The sequence below is a fragment of the Xiphias gladius genome, unplaced genomic scaffold, assembly GCF_016859285.1.
Source record: "Xiphias gladius isolate SHS-SW01 ecotype Sanya breed wild unplaced genomic scaffold, ASM1685928v1 HiC_scaffold_1474, whole genome shotgun sequence".
Classification (NCBI taxonomy): domain Eukaryota; kingdom Metazoa; phylum Chordata; class Actinopteri; order Istiophoriformes; family Xiphiidae; genus Xiphias; species Xiphias gladius.
In genome coordinates this window covers 552,051-570,340 of record NW_024401804.1, presented here as the reverse complement: position 1 = coordinate 570,340, position 18,290 = coordinate 552,051, and the positions used below count along the sequence as shown (strand labels likewise).

Here is an 18,290-nt window from a genome sequence, read left to right as displayed (position 1 = left end):
ACCCAGGCAGTATTGGGTTCTGTTCGTACACCATCTAAATACAGCAGAAGGTCTGAAGAGCTGATGCGGGACCCGGGACGCGAGCTAGACTGGGTCCCTATTATGCTCGGTCTAGATCCAGATCAGGCGTGCTCAGGATCAGCTCTGAGCACTTGCTACGTCACGGTCACCCCAGTAGGAAATCATCGGGCCCGTAAAAGAGTTTCTGGAATTTGGCTCGTGGATGTGAAGCAGCCGTTGTTGGTGCGGGACGCGGCCGGGACCGGGACAGTTACTACACCGACCTTTTTTCAACCCTGGCTGCTTGTTGATTAACGGAGAAGATGTGATTTTGTCTGCTCCGTAACACACGTCTGTCACATGTCTGTCGCCCTACAGTTCTGACCATCTTACCTGTGGCCCCGGTTGCTGGAACCGAATCTCGTTTTTTTTTTTCTCTGCTTGCTGGTGACAGGCTGGAACCCGAACTCACCTCGTGTACGGAAAAACATGAAATCCTGATAATGGATCGAATGCTTATGTATCGATCAGGGATATTTCCACATGTGTGGAAGTGCCACACTGTGCAACACTGTGGTCTGGCTCTGTGTTTGACACCACGTTACTTACCGTGGCCTCTCTGCATTTTGCGGGTCGCATTTGTGTCGAGGGCGTGCGTGCGCGCGTGCGTCAGGGGCGTGGAGGTGGAGGGGTGTGTTGCATCCTCTCACGTGACCAGCCCGTCTGTCCTCCCCTCCTCAGTCCGGATCTCTTTGTTGTGGTTGCAGCAGCTGCTCTCTTTACGCACCGCCGGAGCCTCGAACCGCTTCATTACCGCGCGGAAACAGCGCCGGAGCCGCCGTGATCGTCGCTCGTCCCGGGGATCGGGACGTCTGCGGCATCGGACAGACAAAAGCTGCGTTGGACGAATCTGCCCTAAAAAGACGCGGAGCTTCGGTGCGGAGGAAGGACGGATGGCGAGGATGCTGCCGCTGCCTCCTCTGCCTCTACCCCGGACAAACCGACCCGCCTCCGAGGCTTCCTGAACGCGGAATCGGGCGAGGAGCTCTCCGCACATTCCTCCATCTTCACCGCAGACTCCTGCGCTCTCTCGGCTCTCTCCAGTCTTCGGTGCTCCCCTTTCAGCGGGACACAGCGTGAGGCAGCCGGGCTCTTTTCTGGTGCATCTCCGCCTGCTTCGCGCTAGATTGATCTCACGTCTTTTCACGTGAGCCGGGAACCGAGCGACCTGTCTGCCGGCGTCCTGAGGTCGGATCATCGTCATCACCACCACCACCACCACCATCATCCTCCTCATCATCATGGTGTCAGGCCCTGGGAGGTGTCCCGGCGGGGTTGTCCGGTACCTGGTGTCCGCCTGTCTGCTGTCCCTGCTGCTCTACCTGCCGGAGGCTCGGGCGTCTTATTACCCACAGAGCGGAGAGTGCAAAGGCAAAGGGAAGGACTGCACAGGTAAGAGCCGCCGCCGCCGCCGCCGCCGCCGCGTGGCTGTGCCTGCTCTGCCGTGGGGGTGCGCGCCTCGCACCTTCTAAATGAATCCCTCTCACCTCAGCTGACATACTGCGGGAGACACCGGGAATCCGCCCGCGGGGACGGACGGTGTCTCCCGGCACGGCCCGTGCTGTCTTGTCGTGGCCGCTGGTGTCGGTCCGCCCGGCGTTGGCGTTGACAGCGACCTTTACACCTCCCGAGGTATCGGACGGGTCTAATTATAGAGGAGCTCGCTGCTCTTGAGTGTCTCCTCTCGGCGTTGGTCCGTCTGCGAGTGAGAGACCAGGGGTCGCGCTGAAGTCCCGGCACGTCGCGGAAAAATCCGAACCTCGGCTCCGGCACATTTCGACCTGCCGGACGGGACCTTACGTCCGCACCTCGTCGTGAACACCCACCGGGGCTGGAGGGTCCGGCGAGGCGACTGTGCCTCGGCAGCTTCCGACAGGGACTCGCGGACCGCGTCGTTGACCAATCAGCTGTCGTGTTGTTCATCGAGTCCCAAGGCGACAGTTCACGCCGGTAGACGGAGACTCCGGTTTGAACGTTTCGATTTCGGGATTTTTCCGACAGAGCCAGCGTTTGTCCGGAAAGGGCCGTTTGCTCCACCGGGCGAACTGAGCTGCGGCGAGTGAACAACGTGCAACGGCGACGCGTGTAACGCGGCAGTAACGGTACACGAGAGACGCGTGAAGCGAGTTGACGATGCGGGGAAAAGGCGAGACTCCGCACCGGTCTCGAGCCGGAAAAAACGGCGAGAAAGAACCGCAAATTCTGACGGTAAAAAAAAAAGGGGTCAAGTAAAAGCGACGGAAGCGCGCCACGTTCAAAAGTCCAAACAGTGGATCGGCCATTGTCTGAAAAGTGACTGCGGGGGTAGAGGGAGTCCCCGGAAACACCAGAAGGTCACGATATCTTCACTTTGAACGACGTTTTACGCGTTGACGGGTAAGAGCGGGGTTTCACTGCTCCACCTGACCGGGGCGTGGGCCACGTGGATGTGCACTGGGCCTGTTCCCCGTCAGGTATCACTTTAATATTCCTGCCATGTAACCTGACGGGGATTACAGTCGACACCATTCGCAATCACGTTTGCATCCTGCCACATGAATATGTAATATTCATAAATTCATTATAGTGTTGTGCTGTTCTTTCTCTTTAGAGCTTTTTATTAAATATTCAAGAGAAAAAAACAGCAGTCATGTAAATGAGTGTTAGCTGTCACAATGGAGTGTCTGGAATAATCCGCCTCAGCCATGTTTTATTAATGAACCCATGAATTGACTTTTCTGCTGCCGTTCGCAGTGTTTGCGTTGAGGGATGGAGCTCGTTTTCCTCACAGATGGGCGCGCGGCGATTCCCCCCGTCTCGGCCCTCGCGCGGAGGCCCGAGCCGAACGCCTTGGTTTTCGGGCGCCCTGCTGAGCCCTGACACCAGGTAGTGGACCGCGCCGCTCTCGAGACTGTTGCCGTTGGCCAGGAAAACCCCAGACGCGGGAGGGCTTTCTGCGAAAGCATCGGGCATCCACAGCAAAGCATTATTCAGGGGTATTGTGACTGTACTGTAGAACGCAGAGCGTGGAGAGTGTGGTTAGGGCATCTCTGGCGCCAGCTACGGATTCCTTAGAGGACAACTTGAAGCCTGGAGTTTAGTTTTGCCGCCATCTTCTTCAGCGACTTTAGCCACGACATACGCATTTGGGCGAAGAACGCGGGGCTGGGGGCGAAGATGAGGCGGAGATGCGAGCGGCGGCCGACGTATTATTCCGTATTCGTCTTATTGTCTCCAAATCCCTCGTGCAGACCCGAGACACCAGTGCGTTAGTCCGTCCCTCAGCACTTTCTGTCTGCGGCTCTCAGCACCGAGCCCGCCGGCTCCCGCCGAAGACGTGAATCTCTCAGAGCACCTCGCCCACGTACTGTTTCAGCGATTTGTCCCCGGAGCAGCTGCTCACTGTGGTTTTTAAGAAAACAAACAGGAGGAAACGGTGCAACAGTGGCCAGAGGAACAACACACGCTCAATACTAGTTGGTAGGACATAGAGCCGCAACGATGGGTTGATTAATCAATTAGTCAAACGACAGAAAATTCATTTGTAACCATTTTGATAATGGACCAATTGTTTTGATCATTCAGTCACATTTGCTGTTTCCAGCTTCTCAAACATCAGGACCTGATACTTTCTTTCTGGTCATACATGATGGCAAAACTGAATATTTTAGGAATTTTGGACTGTTTGGACTCTTTTTAGTCAAATGTTTTCCATTCACGTCGGTTTCTTCTGGCTGGGTGATTATGAAAAGCTTGAGCGGAGCTTCAGGAAGTGAACTCGCTTTGAAGCAGATTTTATTAGCCAGTCTTGGGAGGGAAGGCAGAATATTTTCCTTGAGCCCGAGTTGTAAAATAAGCTGTAATTCTGTAATGAAATGAAATGTTTGCTCGCTGCAACTCTACTCTCGGCGTCTTGTAAACCCGTGAGGGTCGGGCACTTTGTGTGCGTGACACGAAAATACAAGACAGTACGATACAGTTCACTGTTTTCTGGCATTTAGACAAAGCAATTCATCAAAAAAGGAGTCGGCAGATTAATTGATAATGGAAATATCGGTTGGTCGCAGCCCTAGTAGGATACATTCACTGCTGGTTTGACTCTGCGCAGAAATACGGGGTCACCAGACTTAACCGTTGCATCTCGGAAGCTTCTGAAAGCTTTGATTCCACCAAGACGTATCAAAGGTGGCAAAATTAGCCACTGAGACGCCAAACTGTATTTCTTTACAGAGGAGTTGGAGGTTTTCTAATTCACTTGAACACGGTCTGAGTTACCCTGCCCAGTAAATCTTCACTCTGTGTCTGTCTGCTCCATTTCGCCAGATTTGCCATCTTTCATCCTGCCAACCTAGAATCAGAGAAGCGCTGGAAATGTTCCTGCAGCGCAAACATGAATTGTTTCCAATGAATCGATAGGACAAACTGAGGCGGAACCGCGACGTCCTCAGTCAGATTTTAGTAAGAGACCAGAGTGGTGCCGTCCTCAGAGCAGGTCTCTCTGCCCGGGATCAAAACGTGAGCGCGTTGACAACTGCTCCACGATCGCAGCAGCTTCCTGCCGGGGAGCGTTTACACCGAAGTCATCTTCAGCCGGACACAGTCGGTTATTGACGTTCTGTCCAACTCTCGTGTCGATCGTCTGCAGAGCACTCTGAGGAGATATGAGATGACTGAGAATGAATTTCTGACTTTAATCTCGCCGCCGCAGCTCCGTCCTAGACACGTTTGTAATATCTAATTTTGCGGCGTACCCGGCTTGTGATTCGGGACGCATGTTGAGTCACATGTGACACGACTGGTTCGATTGTTTCCAGCTCCTTTTTCCGTCCCACCAGACGGCTGGTTTCATCCAGCAGGTGTTCCCAGTATAATTCAGTCACGGGCTTGATGGGTTGCATAGTGACAGCGGCGCTCCGGGCCTTGAGCACCGAAGTGACCTTCACAACATCTTTTCAAGCGCGTGTGATTTCTGTGACTGAATTCGGTCCAGCTCAGCTGGTGAGACCCACCAAAACCCAAAGTCCTCTCTCCTTCGCTCAGTTGATCCGGACCGTAGTGTTTTTATATATGGATCACGCAGGATGTATGTTTTCCATTAAGCAGTTAGGTAGTTTTTTATTGGCTGTCCATGACTGTATTGGGTCAGTACACCTGTGATATTTGTTTCTTTCGCTGTGCGTAGCCGTGGCATCGCCCGAGACAACAGAGAGACATTGCGCTGCTGGTTTCACGGTCTCTGAGTTCTCTGGGTGACTCCCAACAGACGGATCAGCGAAGAAGAACCTTGTGTGAGCACCATCGGCTCCGGAGTCGGCCTCGCTGCCACCGATTCAGACTTCCGTGTTTCTTTAACCTTCATCTGACCAGGCAGAATCCCACTGAGGTTAGCGACCTCTTTCCCAAGGGAGACGTGGCCGGGACGGCAGCGACACGAGCTCCGGCGGGACCATACAGCATCAGGCACACAGGCGCAGCGAACTGAAAAGCCAAGAACGGGGAAGGATACCACCAGAAACTGTTAATATTAAGGAAGCTGAACTGAGCTAAAAACAGAGTAAAGGATTCATTCATATTTACTGCAGAATTCGAGATGTCATGATACCAGAAATTTGGAAATTGGTACCAGTGCTGTTGAAATTCCAGGACTCTCGATACCAAATTTGATACCGTGGCAAAAAAAGTGTAAACGTGGTAACATGTCGGGCCGTGAGCATTTTGACGATGTGTTGTCAATGTACAGGGAACGGTTGACGCCCACTAACCCTGAATTCTGGGTATGGATCCGAATGCCTGTCTTTGAGCTGCCTAGATAAGTTTGAGGTGTTTCCTCCTTTTGTTCAAAATGCTCCGTGGCACCGTTTGCATTCTGGCCGTTGCTCGTCTGTAACTCGCCTCAAATTCAAATGATCTCCATACACGACTCTTGGTACGGGTGGTGCCGCCATTCCTCGTGTGGTGGTGGTTGTCGCTGCTGTGTCCGCCTTCCTCCTCCTTCCGTGCCTTGAATTCAGTCTGGGATACCGAGTTCTTTTAAACTATTCCAAGTGGCTGCGGCAGAAAAACGCTGAATTTGGTTGAGCTTGGTGTCTGGAGCCCGAGGGTAGGTGTCCACTTTCAGCCTGGCAATCAGAGCTCGTAAACTAGTCCCATGACTGACGATAAACGGGTTTATTGGACAGAAGAGCGAGAACAAACTAGATGACACTTTAAACAGCCACAGACTCCACTCACGCTGATGTTCTAGCTCCACCGCTCCACTCATTAGTTACACAGCTTTAGTTTCTGTAATAAATCTCGTAAAATGGCAGAACTTGGCCGAGCGCCCGGATAAACCCTGACAGGTATAATGTGTAGTTATGAAGTGAAAGAAGTCATAAACCAAACTCTGCAGCGGTGTCAGTTTTGCTGAAACGTCACCTGAAAACACGGCGGCAGTGTGGGAGATGACAGCAGAGGCGGTTCCTCATTACTAGGGGCCAGAACAGGAGGCGGTTGCTCCTGAGCTGCTTTTCTCTTGCTTCAGCCTGAAGTGTCTTCAAACCGTGGAGCAGTTTCACTCGAGCTTCATCTGAGCTGAGTCAGATTAGGTCCCATGACAGCCGGGATGGAGGAATGAAATCCTACTGAATAATGAGATCCCTTAGAAAGTCCTGAAATCTTTCAGCCTCGGCTGGTAGGGGACGCTCCGTGGCTCATCCTTGCTCGTCTGCTTCCTCACCCCCCCGTTGCGGGATTGTGTCGGGTGGAGGGAAACTGGCGTCCGCGGCACATATTCTGTAACAGGAGTGATTAAAATTCAACGGGAGCTCTGACATTAACGGAGCTGCAGACGAACATCGATGTTGTGTCGACGCCGTTCACGAGTTACACTCAGGCCATTTAGCAGGAGCTCTCATCCAGAGCAGCTGATGACGAGCACAAAATCAGCTCCTCGGTAATCCTCCTGCGGCGCCGGAGGGACGGTGGAGAACAGCGAGGGCCAGGCGGAGCGCTGACACATGGAGGGAGTCGTGGTCCCGGCGTCGCCGTGGGATGTAAAGCTCTTCGGCGTGAAAACTGTTGTTCGGCCTGTCTGGGATTCGCTGAAACGACAGATAACGATGAGGGCTCTCGAGAGCGGCTCTCGGGCTGCTGGGAAATGAGCAGCTAAACGAGCGGAGGGTGTATTCTGCTGTTTCTGTGCCTCTGAGCAAACGCGTAACCAGGATGACGACGGTTGAATGCTCAGTCTGTGAGCAGCTGCAGCGTTGTAGTCTCACAACCTCGACAGAGGCTGAATCACAGAAAAAGCTTGAGGCCAGGCTTTTGCTGATTTTTTTATTTATTTGATTTTAATTGGTCAGTTCACCCAAATCACAAAAAATCCCCAGCGCTATCTCTCCACTCAGACGGTTTCCGTGGCTTTATTTGTCCACGTTTGGGTCATCTGTCTCAGAGATGAACGTCTGACACTACCGACAGATGACATTCAAAAACCTGAAAAGCAACACGTCTTATTGTGCCGTAGATGATCCACAGACCTCACGGTGAAAACCTCTCGGAGAAGCTGTTTCTCTAGTAAGTAGCGTCCCTGAAAGTCCCGTCCTTGTGCATTATTCAGAGCAACCAGGACGTCGCCTCTGCAAAGGCAAGTTTCTACTGAATTTTTCTAAATGTCACATGAAATTAAAAATTTCAATTTCATTGACTTCCATTGTTATGTAGCGAAGGCAAAAATCTCCCCAAAAAACTGGGCTAATAGAAAATAAAACTGTCTGAATGGCCACTAAAAGCAAGCAGTCCAAAATCCAAAGACATTCAGCTTATCATCATGTACAGGAAATAACCCGTCAAATCTTCACCTTTAAGAGGTTGAAACAAGCAAATATTTGTTGACGGATTCATCTTTTTGTCTTTTTTTAAAATCAAAATAGTTGCAGACTTTGTGTCGAGTGACAGATCGATTAATGGACTAATCGTCGCAGCTTGAGACATATGGTCATGGGAGTATTGTTTTAAGGTGGATTTGTAAAAAATGTGAACCTATTATTTTAATTTTAGTTTTCTTCTCGTGTAGAAAGAAACGATTCCATCCTTGATGAAGATTCATGCGGTTGTAACTGTTTGTTACTGAAGCTGTCTGAAGCCTCCGAGTCCATCGACCATTCCAGTGTTTCCCCTGCTTGCTTCTCTTATGCTTGTGGTTTGGTATTTGCAGCATGTTGAGGGCATTTCTCTTAATGTGGTCTGGTTTTGCTCTTGTATCTCATTTGTCCTTATTTACTTCCAAAAACAACTTCCATTTTGAGTCAATTTTCGTGTTACCTTTCATAAAACTGTGACTTTTCAACCTGCATTAGATTATTTACATTATTATATAATATGAATATTCTGTCCTTACAAGAAGCATAGTCAGAGGTGAGATTGGAAACATGTACTCTGACACTTATTCAGAAGATTCTGACCTGACTTTTGTCTGAATATTGAGCACAAAAGCTCCTTCTTGTCCTTGGAAATAGTGATTCACCAAAAACTGAAATCCAGGTTTACTCGTCTGAAAAAAGCCCCAGAAAAACCCGCTGAACGGACCTTGAGGGATTTAAAATTTTTTTTTTGCAAATGTTCTTGATATAATCCGTTGATGTCCAAAAAAAATGACTGCTGATTGATATTGGCAGTTAAAAACAGTAAACACTGACGTTAACCTGTGGAAAGTGTTGTGAACGCTTAATCAAACTTGAAAGCAGCTGATGCCCTAAACACTGGGCTAAAACTTTACTTTTACGCTCTTTTCCGGTCGGTAAAAATGTTTGTGAAAGTACCAGGTTGAAGCCGTTGAATTCTGGGTGAAGGGGTGTTTTGCTTAGATGCTGTTTAACAAGCGTTTTATTCCTCGTAATGGAGCAGAAACAGATGATAAACGACAACATGTTCCTTCTGCTTTCTGTCTCCATATGGAGGAATATCAATTTATTGGAACCGCAGCAGACGCCAGTGGAAACGACGAACATTAATCATGTTTTTGGCACAGTAACGACACCGTCCCCAGGATTTTACATATCCGGGAGTTTTAAGTACTTCCAGTGCGGAGCCAGCTGATCGACGACACTTCACTTGTTTTAATAAACACAAGGATGAGCGGCGGTGGGCGGTTCTGAGATCATTAGACTCAGAACTTGTATATTTTGGTGTTTTTGTGCCTCATTAAAAAAACAGTTTGGGGTGAGAAGTTGTCTCCGACTGACTAATTGGTTCATTTCAGAGGCTCTTTGTCATCTCTGTATGTACAATCACATCATGATAGAATTCTAGTTATTGTAGCTAAAGTTCACATGTCAAAAGTATATTTCTACCATTAAATTATGCATATTGCAGTTGGTATCATTACATATATAAATTGAGATATTGCTCTGATGATAAAACTGCAAAAAATCGATTGTTCCACGTTATTTTTGGAAAAAAAAAAAAAATTTTACGCAGCAAGAATATTTCAGCTGTTTCCAGTTGAAAGCAACACTTGACCAGAATTCACCAGAATATTTCTGGAAATTAAAACAGGAAAGATTAAAGCAGGTTGCTGCACTAGAATGAAGAAAAATGAAACTTGATTTAAAAAAAACAAAAAAACCTCAAACAAGTTGAGTTTTTTTTTCTTCTTGCTTTTAAAAAATAAGACTTTAATGTCTCACTTTTCAGAAAGAAATGCCTCCCGGGGCTGATTACTATATGGTTTGAATTAAAATACAATACAGATATTACCTGTTTGTGGGTTCACTTTCTGGAAAGTTTAAAGTAGGGTTGTAGTCTCCCAGTCGACTGGTTGAGTCGTTGCAGCGCAGTTTGGTGCTATTAGAACGGAAATGGAGAAAGTGTAAGTTGCTACTGTTTTGAAGAACCCGCTTGAAACGAGACCTGGTCAAAACCTAGTACGTGGCTGGACCCCCCCCTTTATCTGTCCCTCCTCCTCTCTGTGCTCACATATACGGTCATTTAATGCAGCTGAAGTCCCAATAAAGCTGTTCTCATTGACATGTTTTTCTGTTTCTGTTGTCAGACGATGGAACAGGCGTGACATGGTGACTGAAACGCGGCCCATTAACACACAGGTTAACCAGCAGTCACTTCCAAGCCGTTTCCAAGCTGCTGCCCTGCTGCTAAGATCCTGGTTTCATAACCAAGACGGCGTCTGACAGAATCACCAGACACATGAGTTAAAGACGACAACTGTCCAGTGATTTCAGGTGTATTTGACTGTAAAATGATCAGTCAGAGAGAAAGTTAGAAGCTCATTCACGTCGAAAAGCAGTTGCTAAAGGGTCTAAAAAGTCGATAAATCTAGTGACAAAGGCGCTAAATTGGCAACACTGCACCGGTGGATATTTTCATTTGTTTTAGGACTTTATAATGGACAAAAAAGAGTCGTCACGATGGAGACTTCTGCTCTCAAAACAGTCTTATGTTACATATATTTCATAGTACAGAATATATATTGATGCTCCGCTCTGGGGCTTTATCAAGTGTCTGTATCCAGAAACCGAGGTGTTTTTGTAGCCAGGTTTGTTTTTCATGGAGCAGGAGGAACTTAAAGATGGTAAACCCCCCCTGTGGCAGCTGGTGACTCCTGCGTCTCAGTCAAGGACGTTTCCTCTGGTCCCCGGAGGCTCGGAGATGTCAGAACTCAGCTCTCTGTTTGTTATCCTCACTTGCTCAGATTCTCCGTCGCTTATGTGACTGAGTGGAGCCCCCAATTAAAAAGGCAGGTTTTAAGTCCTGTTACATCTGGCAGCATCGATCTGGGAAACAGACACTTTTCAGAAGGTCTGAAAAAGCACGTCAAGTTAATTTCATAATTTCAAGGTCCTAAAAAGCGTCTGAGTTATGAGGTCTGGATGGGAAACATGGAGCATGTTAACAAGTTTAGTTTAGTTTAGACTCCTGTCAGTGCACACACTTGGATCGTTAGTTTGTGGACAACCCTGCATATGAATTTTTGTGTACTTTAGGTCTGTTTTTCCTGGTTTGGGCCAATGATGTTCCTCCAACGTTGTGTCCACAGTTTGTGTGTGTTTTTTCCTGTTTGGACATGACAATGCCCCTGTGATCAAAGCTAGCTCCGTAGAGAAATGGTTTTCCGAGCCTGGTGTGGAAGACCTTGAGTTTTTGCCCCCCCCCTCCCCTGGGAGGAGGGGAACCCCCAACAACGAACCAACCCCACACACCACCCAGTGTGGACCATGAGTTTTTCATACAATGCCACCAGCAGGTAAATGTTTTCAATTATCCTGTGAAAAATGTTAACATCTAGAAAAAAAAAAAAAACCAATTTCAAATTTTTTTTGGTCAGATGATGATGAATCCCCACTTTGATCTGATGATCTTCTGACCCGTCCGCCCCCCCCACATGGTTCATATATTTTTTTTTGACTAAAAAATCTGACGACAACTGCTGGATTTTTTTTTTAAATGAATGTTCAGCGTTTCATGTTCCCCTCAGGATGACCTGTATTGACTTTGGTCCTCTCACTGTTCATCTAGCGCCACCATCAGGTCGACATTTCAATTCGTCCAGTACTTTGGTTTATGACCCAACTCCTGCAAAGCCAGTACTTTGTGTTGAGCACTGATTAGCAAATGCGAAACGTTACGCCTGCTAATCGTCAGCATGTGAGCCTGTTAGCACGCCCACGTTAGCATTTAGCTCACAGCACTGCTCTGTCAGAGAACAGCCTCCCAGAGCTGCTGCATGGCTACAGACTGTCTTGTCTGAGGATGTTCAGTGTCAATTCTCCCATCGTCGAGTCATTGTTTATAATAATATATATGTATAATTTACTGATAATTTATAATTCTAAGTCCATGAATCACTAGGAAAAATCTAGCTAAAAGATCTTTGAGAAACCTATGCTGACATGTCAAGGTTTTCGAAGAAGAGAGACAGATGAATTTTGCAGTGGTTGTTTTTGTTGCTGATATTGGTTTAAAAAAAAAAACCAAACTCCTGTGGTTCTTGGAGTTTAATTGATCCTCAAGGATAAAAAACACCATGAGGTTGAGTTGCTCTTTTAGTCTGAGAAACACCGACAAACCGCTTGCTCATTTTGAGTCAGAGCATCCTAAAAAATGAAATGCCAGGACCAAGTGTGTATGACAGATTATATTATCGAAGGCCAGATTGGATCAACCTGTGGTGTGTTTTTCATTGATGCCGGTTCACTTTCTCTGAGCGTCGCTTCTCTCCAGCTGAGAAGGAATTATCCACTGAGCAGTTTTCTCCGGCTGAGTTTAGGGCAAACCAATTATCCGCAGCGCTACAGGGTGACAGGCGCTTTTAATTGTCTTTCATGAGGAAATAAAAGCTGTTTGTCTACTGGCTGAATGTGGACTTTCTAAATCTGCCATCGTTCTTGGAGTTTAATTAAGCCTGGAGGATAAAACGTGTTTTAAAGTCAAGGTGCTCTTTGGGTGAAACCACAGGTGTCTGTCAGGAAAGAATCAAACTGTCTGGAGTCTTTTGTTGTTGTTGTTGTTGCTGCTTTGTTATGAAACTGAGCGGTTCACCCGCCGACTCTCCGAGATTCGCCTGAGTGAATATTTAAGTCCGAATAATACGGATTATAACATTCAAGCCGTAATCAGAAAAAAGAGGAGTAGTTGGTAGTTGAGTGGGTATTTAGCATTGGCTGTGATTTCTACTGCAGCAGAAAAGGAAAAGAAAAAGAAACTTCATCAACAGAAATTCCAAGAACAAAGTTGTCACAGCACCGCCCACCCTGTTTGATTGACAGGTGATTTCTGTGATTGACGAGGCCCATGTGTTGCTTGCGTGTGTGTGTGTGTGTGTGTGTGTGTGTGTGTGTGTGTTCACGGACGTTGCGGGTACCCAAGCCTTGCAGCCCACCCACTTTATGGGGATTCTCCTCCGTTCTGGAGAGGAACGGAGGAGAAAAAGGAAAAGAGAGTCCCTTCTTAATGAGCGAAGAGTCTGACCTGGTGATGGTGCCGGGTGAAAATTCAGTAGGATTCATCCTCTGGGATCATGAATATCTGAACAAAATTTTACAGCGACCCGTCCAGTAGTTTTATTTGACGGCATTGCCATCCCCACAGTCACGCCTCCCGCGTGGCTAAAAAGCTCTTCAGCAGGATGGGTTTCCACTTCACTTTGTTTATCTGTTCGTACGGCAGCTTGTGTAGGAATTAAGAAAGCTCTTATTCCTTGGTGCTGCCGTTGTCCTTCTGCTGTGGGGAGGAGAAAAAAAACCCTTTTTGGAGCCATCGTCTTATGAGAAAAAATGGACATGATTTGTACTGGAAACCTGTGAATACCAAAAACCAAACCAGGGGTCATGGAGACACAAAACATCCATCGGCCTCTACATGTGTCTGAGTAGCAGTGAGCGGACGCCGCAGTGGGTCGCAGTAAGGCGATCCTGCAGCTCTACAGGTGTGCTGTAGCCTGCAGGCCCTCAGGTGCACAAAGAGCCGACACCCCGTCGTTCTCTAACGCGCCTCCGTCGCCCCGCAGCGCCGGCTCTCTGCCGCCATGAAACACTGATGTTTGCACTTCAAACGGGGCCAATCTCAGTCAGCCGAAGCCTCAGATCAGGTTCACTCCACGAATGTAAATCTCAGCACCTTCCGACCGCAGGTGGGGACGTTCGGAGCAGCGAGCGTTTGATCGATCCACCTCTTTGATCTCGCTGTCGTTAGTTCAGATTATTTTCTGCCGCAGGAATGTGATACCTCACTTCCCCACTGCCACCTCCTCCAATGTGAGGTCGGGGGTCAAAGGTCAGCACAGCTACAGAACAGTCATGGAGGAAGTGGCACAGAGTCACTGCCCTGCTCAAAGACACTTAATACTTTGGGAACCACCATTAACTGTGAGAATTTTACCCTTTTGAAATAAAGCGTTCCAGCCGCGGGACGCTTTGTCCCTACTTTAGGTGAAATGCGGTTGAAACCGGAAGCGACCGTCCAAGTTCACGCCGTGAACTGTTTTTGCTCGTGCATGCGCGACTCCCACTACAGTTGACTCGGATCGCGTAGTGACAGATGGCTCGTGTCTTAACGGCATTTCCGCTCCGTGATATGTCGACACCAAAGTCGCTTAGAAAAATGTTATAACTACTGGACAAATGGCCAAAACTACAAAAACAAGACCATGTAGTAAAAAAAAAAAAAAAAAAAAAAGATAAAACCCTCTTATCAAAGGCCTTTAAACGGGGTAAAATATTGTTGAATTTTGAGCTTCAGCTGTGGTTTTACACCTCTGGTCACTTGTCCCTTCACACTTCTTGGATATATTCAGAATATAAAAAAAATATACTTTTTGAATTTATTTGTCTCCACAACCTGGAGTGTGACATGTGAAAGTGTCCTCAAGCAAGACGCTGAGCCCCAATTTGTCCCCATCCCACGTGCACAGAGAAAAGCTGAGAGTCTCCTCAGACATAAGCACGTAACGTAATGAGCAGTTGCTCACCTCGTGGTAGCACTCCGTCCCATGAGTACCCGTGTTCAGATACGACGCAGAGCGAGTTTATTTCCATCGGAGTGTTGCTGGGCAGTAAATGGATGAGGCGTGTGCGCGTGTTCTTGGCAGCTCGGCTGGATTTGCTGAGTTACCGGGAGCTCCCGTTGTTTTTGCTTTTGCTGGCTTCTGCTCCTGTCTCTGTGCATAGTGATGTAATGACACTTATGAATCCTGAACAACCCGTCAAGCGAGTGCATGTTTGCTTCAGTTCGTGGAGCCAGGAACACAGCTGAACTCACTGGTGCTGGGAGCATTTACACCATCTTTAACTTCACCTTGTGTCATAGGCCCTGTTCATACCCGGCATTTACATGGGTCCTGGGTGATCCGATCACAAGCGGACAGCTCCAAGTCAGTCGGCTCACAGCTGGCACTGGAATCCGTCTCCACATGCGTCCCGAGCAACCACTTGTGATCGGATCTCGCCTGCCCGCCCTATTTGCAAATAAACACGCACATCAGTTCCGTTTGCAGAGACCAAATGCCTTGTTGTTTTTACCTGGTGGCGGGCAGCAATGCACTTCTCGTGCCTTTAAAGAAAGAAGGAGAACTTGGCTCTACTCCTTGGGGCGTTTCAGACGAACCAAATCGCCCAAGATGTTTGATTCATTCGGAATATATCTCTCATTTCAGACGTCGAATGAGTACGTGACGCAGAGGACGTCAGTTGACTAATTGGTCCTTCAATGTGTCTCTGGACACATTTGCGTTCACACTGCTAAAAGAATGTCGTTTGGCCCAGACCAGCTCCGCATGTGGTCTAAGCGATCGGAACTCAGCGCCTCTCAGGTGCATTCAGACCCGTACTCAGAGCTGCCCACTTGCGATCGGACCACGCAAGACGCATGTTAATGCCGGGCACGAATAGAGACGTATAATGTGGATGAGTGGCAGTTGTTTTGTTACAATGTAGGAGCAGCAAGTAAAGAACCCGGAGCGTCTGAAAGTAGCGTGGTTTACGGAGGGTCGCGAGCGAGGAGCAGAAAGGCTGCAGCTACGTTAATGTGTAAGTAATGCCATCGTTGCCGTCGCATTAAGTGAGGAAGCCTCAAACACGCGGCCAACAGGAGGTGAGGACCTCCAACGTGGCGCCCAGAGGGTGCGTTGCATCATCTGACGGCCTCTGCAGACTAGACGTAAAGAGTGGATTTTCAGGGCTTATTATCTGTGTGTTCAGGCGCTGACGCAGCTGTTCCCGCAGCCCACATAGATATGAGGTGAAACAAGAAATAACACAACCGTGTCCTCCACATCCTGACAGTGTTCCTTACACTCTGCTTCAGACTCTCACACTAGCCGCCACATGAGTTCTCTAACACCTCTTAATCTTCCGGGACGTTCTAGGCGTCCCACCAAAGGAACAATTAAGATTTGACGACAGCCTCCCGCTCCACCCCCTCACTGAGAAAATGAAAATGATTTCTGTGACATTGGCTTAATGTGTGGGCTGTCAATTACGCGAGGTAATACTGCATGCGTCGATTGCTCTGTAGATTAGGCGTGAATGGCAGGTTTATGGAGGCAGTGAAATTGCAGAGGCCTCATTTGTCAGATTTAGAGCGGCTCGGACTCTACGCTGCTGCTGCTGCTGCTGCTGCTGCTTCTGCTGCTGCTGCTCTCTTTCGCCCAGATTGTTTCTCCCTGTGAAATGCAGGTCTGATTAAACAAATCGGGGCCCATCAAAATGCTAAATACAAGGGTGGTGATTTACTTTTGGTTTGCACGTCAGGATGGATTGAACAGCAGTGTGTTTGCAAGGTGCAGGGAGCCAGAATCACTTCATATCTGGAGTGCAGTGACAGCGCAGTCGTTTGTCTTGGTGGCACTGAGGCAGACAAACAGTCAAGGCACAGCCGAGCAATTCATAGTGCAGTGACTAGCACATAACAGAAACTAAACTGCAATGACTAAAATGTGACTAAAACTAATGTATATTTTTATCAAAAGTCTAAATCTGATGCCAAAATAACTGCTGCTAGAATGCTGATGTATAATTCAATAATGAAAGTTATGAAATTCCTCAATGCTTGTGCTCATATGACACCTGTTTTCCAGTTCATACCTTGCACGTGACTTACCGTTCTTCCGTTTAACAAAAGAAGTCATTGGTTACGCTCCAAAACCCAAAACAGCCCGGTGCTGGTTGCGGATGAATTTGCCACCAAAGAGAAACCCACCGTAGCTCGCTTGCTCTCGAGTGATCCTGACATTATTAAAGCAAAAGACTCAGGAGGATTAAGTGAAATTCAATGCGCCGTAATCCCGTATTTTCCACTTGTGGCAACTGTGGCTGCTGTTCGGTACTAATTGCAAAATCTTTCCCTAACCGTCCTCTTGTATCTACCATTACATATTAATTAGGACACCTGCGGTGTTAATTGTCCAGCACTAAGCGTTTAATAGTAGAACAACAGCCTTTTCGTCTTCTCAGTTGTTATTATAGTTTTGTGGTAGGATCGGTTCAGCGGGCAGGATGTCAAGTTTCAAGATTCAGCTTTTTTTGTCTTTATAAAACACATGATTACACAATCAAGTGCAGTGTGTAGCCTCCCACATGCTTCACACACAGAAAATGAATAAACAAATAAGAAGATCTTTGATATTAGAGTAGAAGTAAAGAATGAAAAAGGTAATAAAATCAAAGTAAATAAAAGCGGCATCAAAGAAAGAAATGAAAAAGGAAAACTGACGTGCCGTATGGAAAAATGATCAAATTCTGTTTGAGATTCTACTAAATCTGTAACTGAATCTGTTTTATTGACATTTGCAAATGTGATATTAAAGAGCCGTATGGTTCTTTAAATATATTTGACATTTAACTGCAGTGAATGTTGGTCTGCCACGGTGAATCTGACGCCGGGCAGAGGTCACGTGGCCCTGCTGACAGCCGGTCCGAGACGTGGCAGGAAACTGGAAGTGTTTGGTTTCGCTGTGGAGGAGGAGATGATGTTTTATCATCCAACTGGCTGATCTGCTGCTCTGTTTACTCTCGGACATCCATCTCTCCGGAGGAAGTTTTCGGCTCTGAATGTATTTACTGCAGAAAGCAGCTGTGTCTCTTTTATTCACATTAGGTGTTCTTCATGTGTGGGATTCTTTCTGTTTGCCTTTGCCGGCGGATATTTATTCTGATAGCGGCTTCTCCGACTTTAAACTCTGGGAGGCGAGACCAGTGATTTCTGCTTTATCTGACCTGGGAAATGAACAATGCCGAATCAGCCTCAACAGGGTTTTATTAGCCCAGTTAGTTCGGCGGGGGTCAGTGGAGATGATTGACCTCCCTCTGCGGCTCATCCAGGCAGATCAGGAGAGAGATGTTTCAAAATGTTCAGACGGTAGCATTCAAAGAGTAAATAACACCTCCTTTAAGCCCGTGTAAGGTTTTAATATAAATACCTGTGACGGTTATGAGCAGAAATACCGTAGATGTCGATCAGAAATCCCGCCACTGAAGCGCCGATGCTTACATGAGCGGTATTGATATAACATGGTGGACGCATACTGCCTAAGGGCAGGGTGTCATGAGGCGTGGCCCAGCCAGGTCCCCGTTTTACCTGAGATTTGACCTGATTTTATGCGGCACCCACGGAGCACACTAGCGGACCCATCTCCTTTGGGTGGTTACAATCATATTTCGTCCTTTAATTTGGGGGACTTGTCGGAAAGGTGAGTTGGCAAGTTACAAGGAAGGTCGCCTGTCCAGGGTCCGTTCACTCTAGGTCAGTCCGTGAAATAT

General features: G+C 47.6%; 1 protein-coding gene across 1 annotated transcript in view; it reads left to right on the top strand.

The window, feature by feature from the left end:
- Positions 1-746: 746 nt before the first annotated feature.
- The window catches only part of tmeff1a (transmembrane protein with EGF-like and two follistatin-like domains 1a), a 96,862-nt gene continuing 79,318 nt past the window's right edge, over positions 747-18,290 (top strand). Inside the window, exon 1 of the mRNA XM_040123068.1 lies at positions 747-1,452. Within this exon, the coding sequence (XP_039979002.1) occupies positions 1,302-1,452 (151 nt within the window). The 5' untranslated portion in view covers positions 747-1,301. The remainder of the gene's footprint in view (positions 1,453-18,290) is intronic.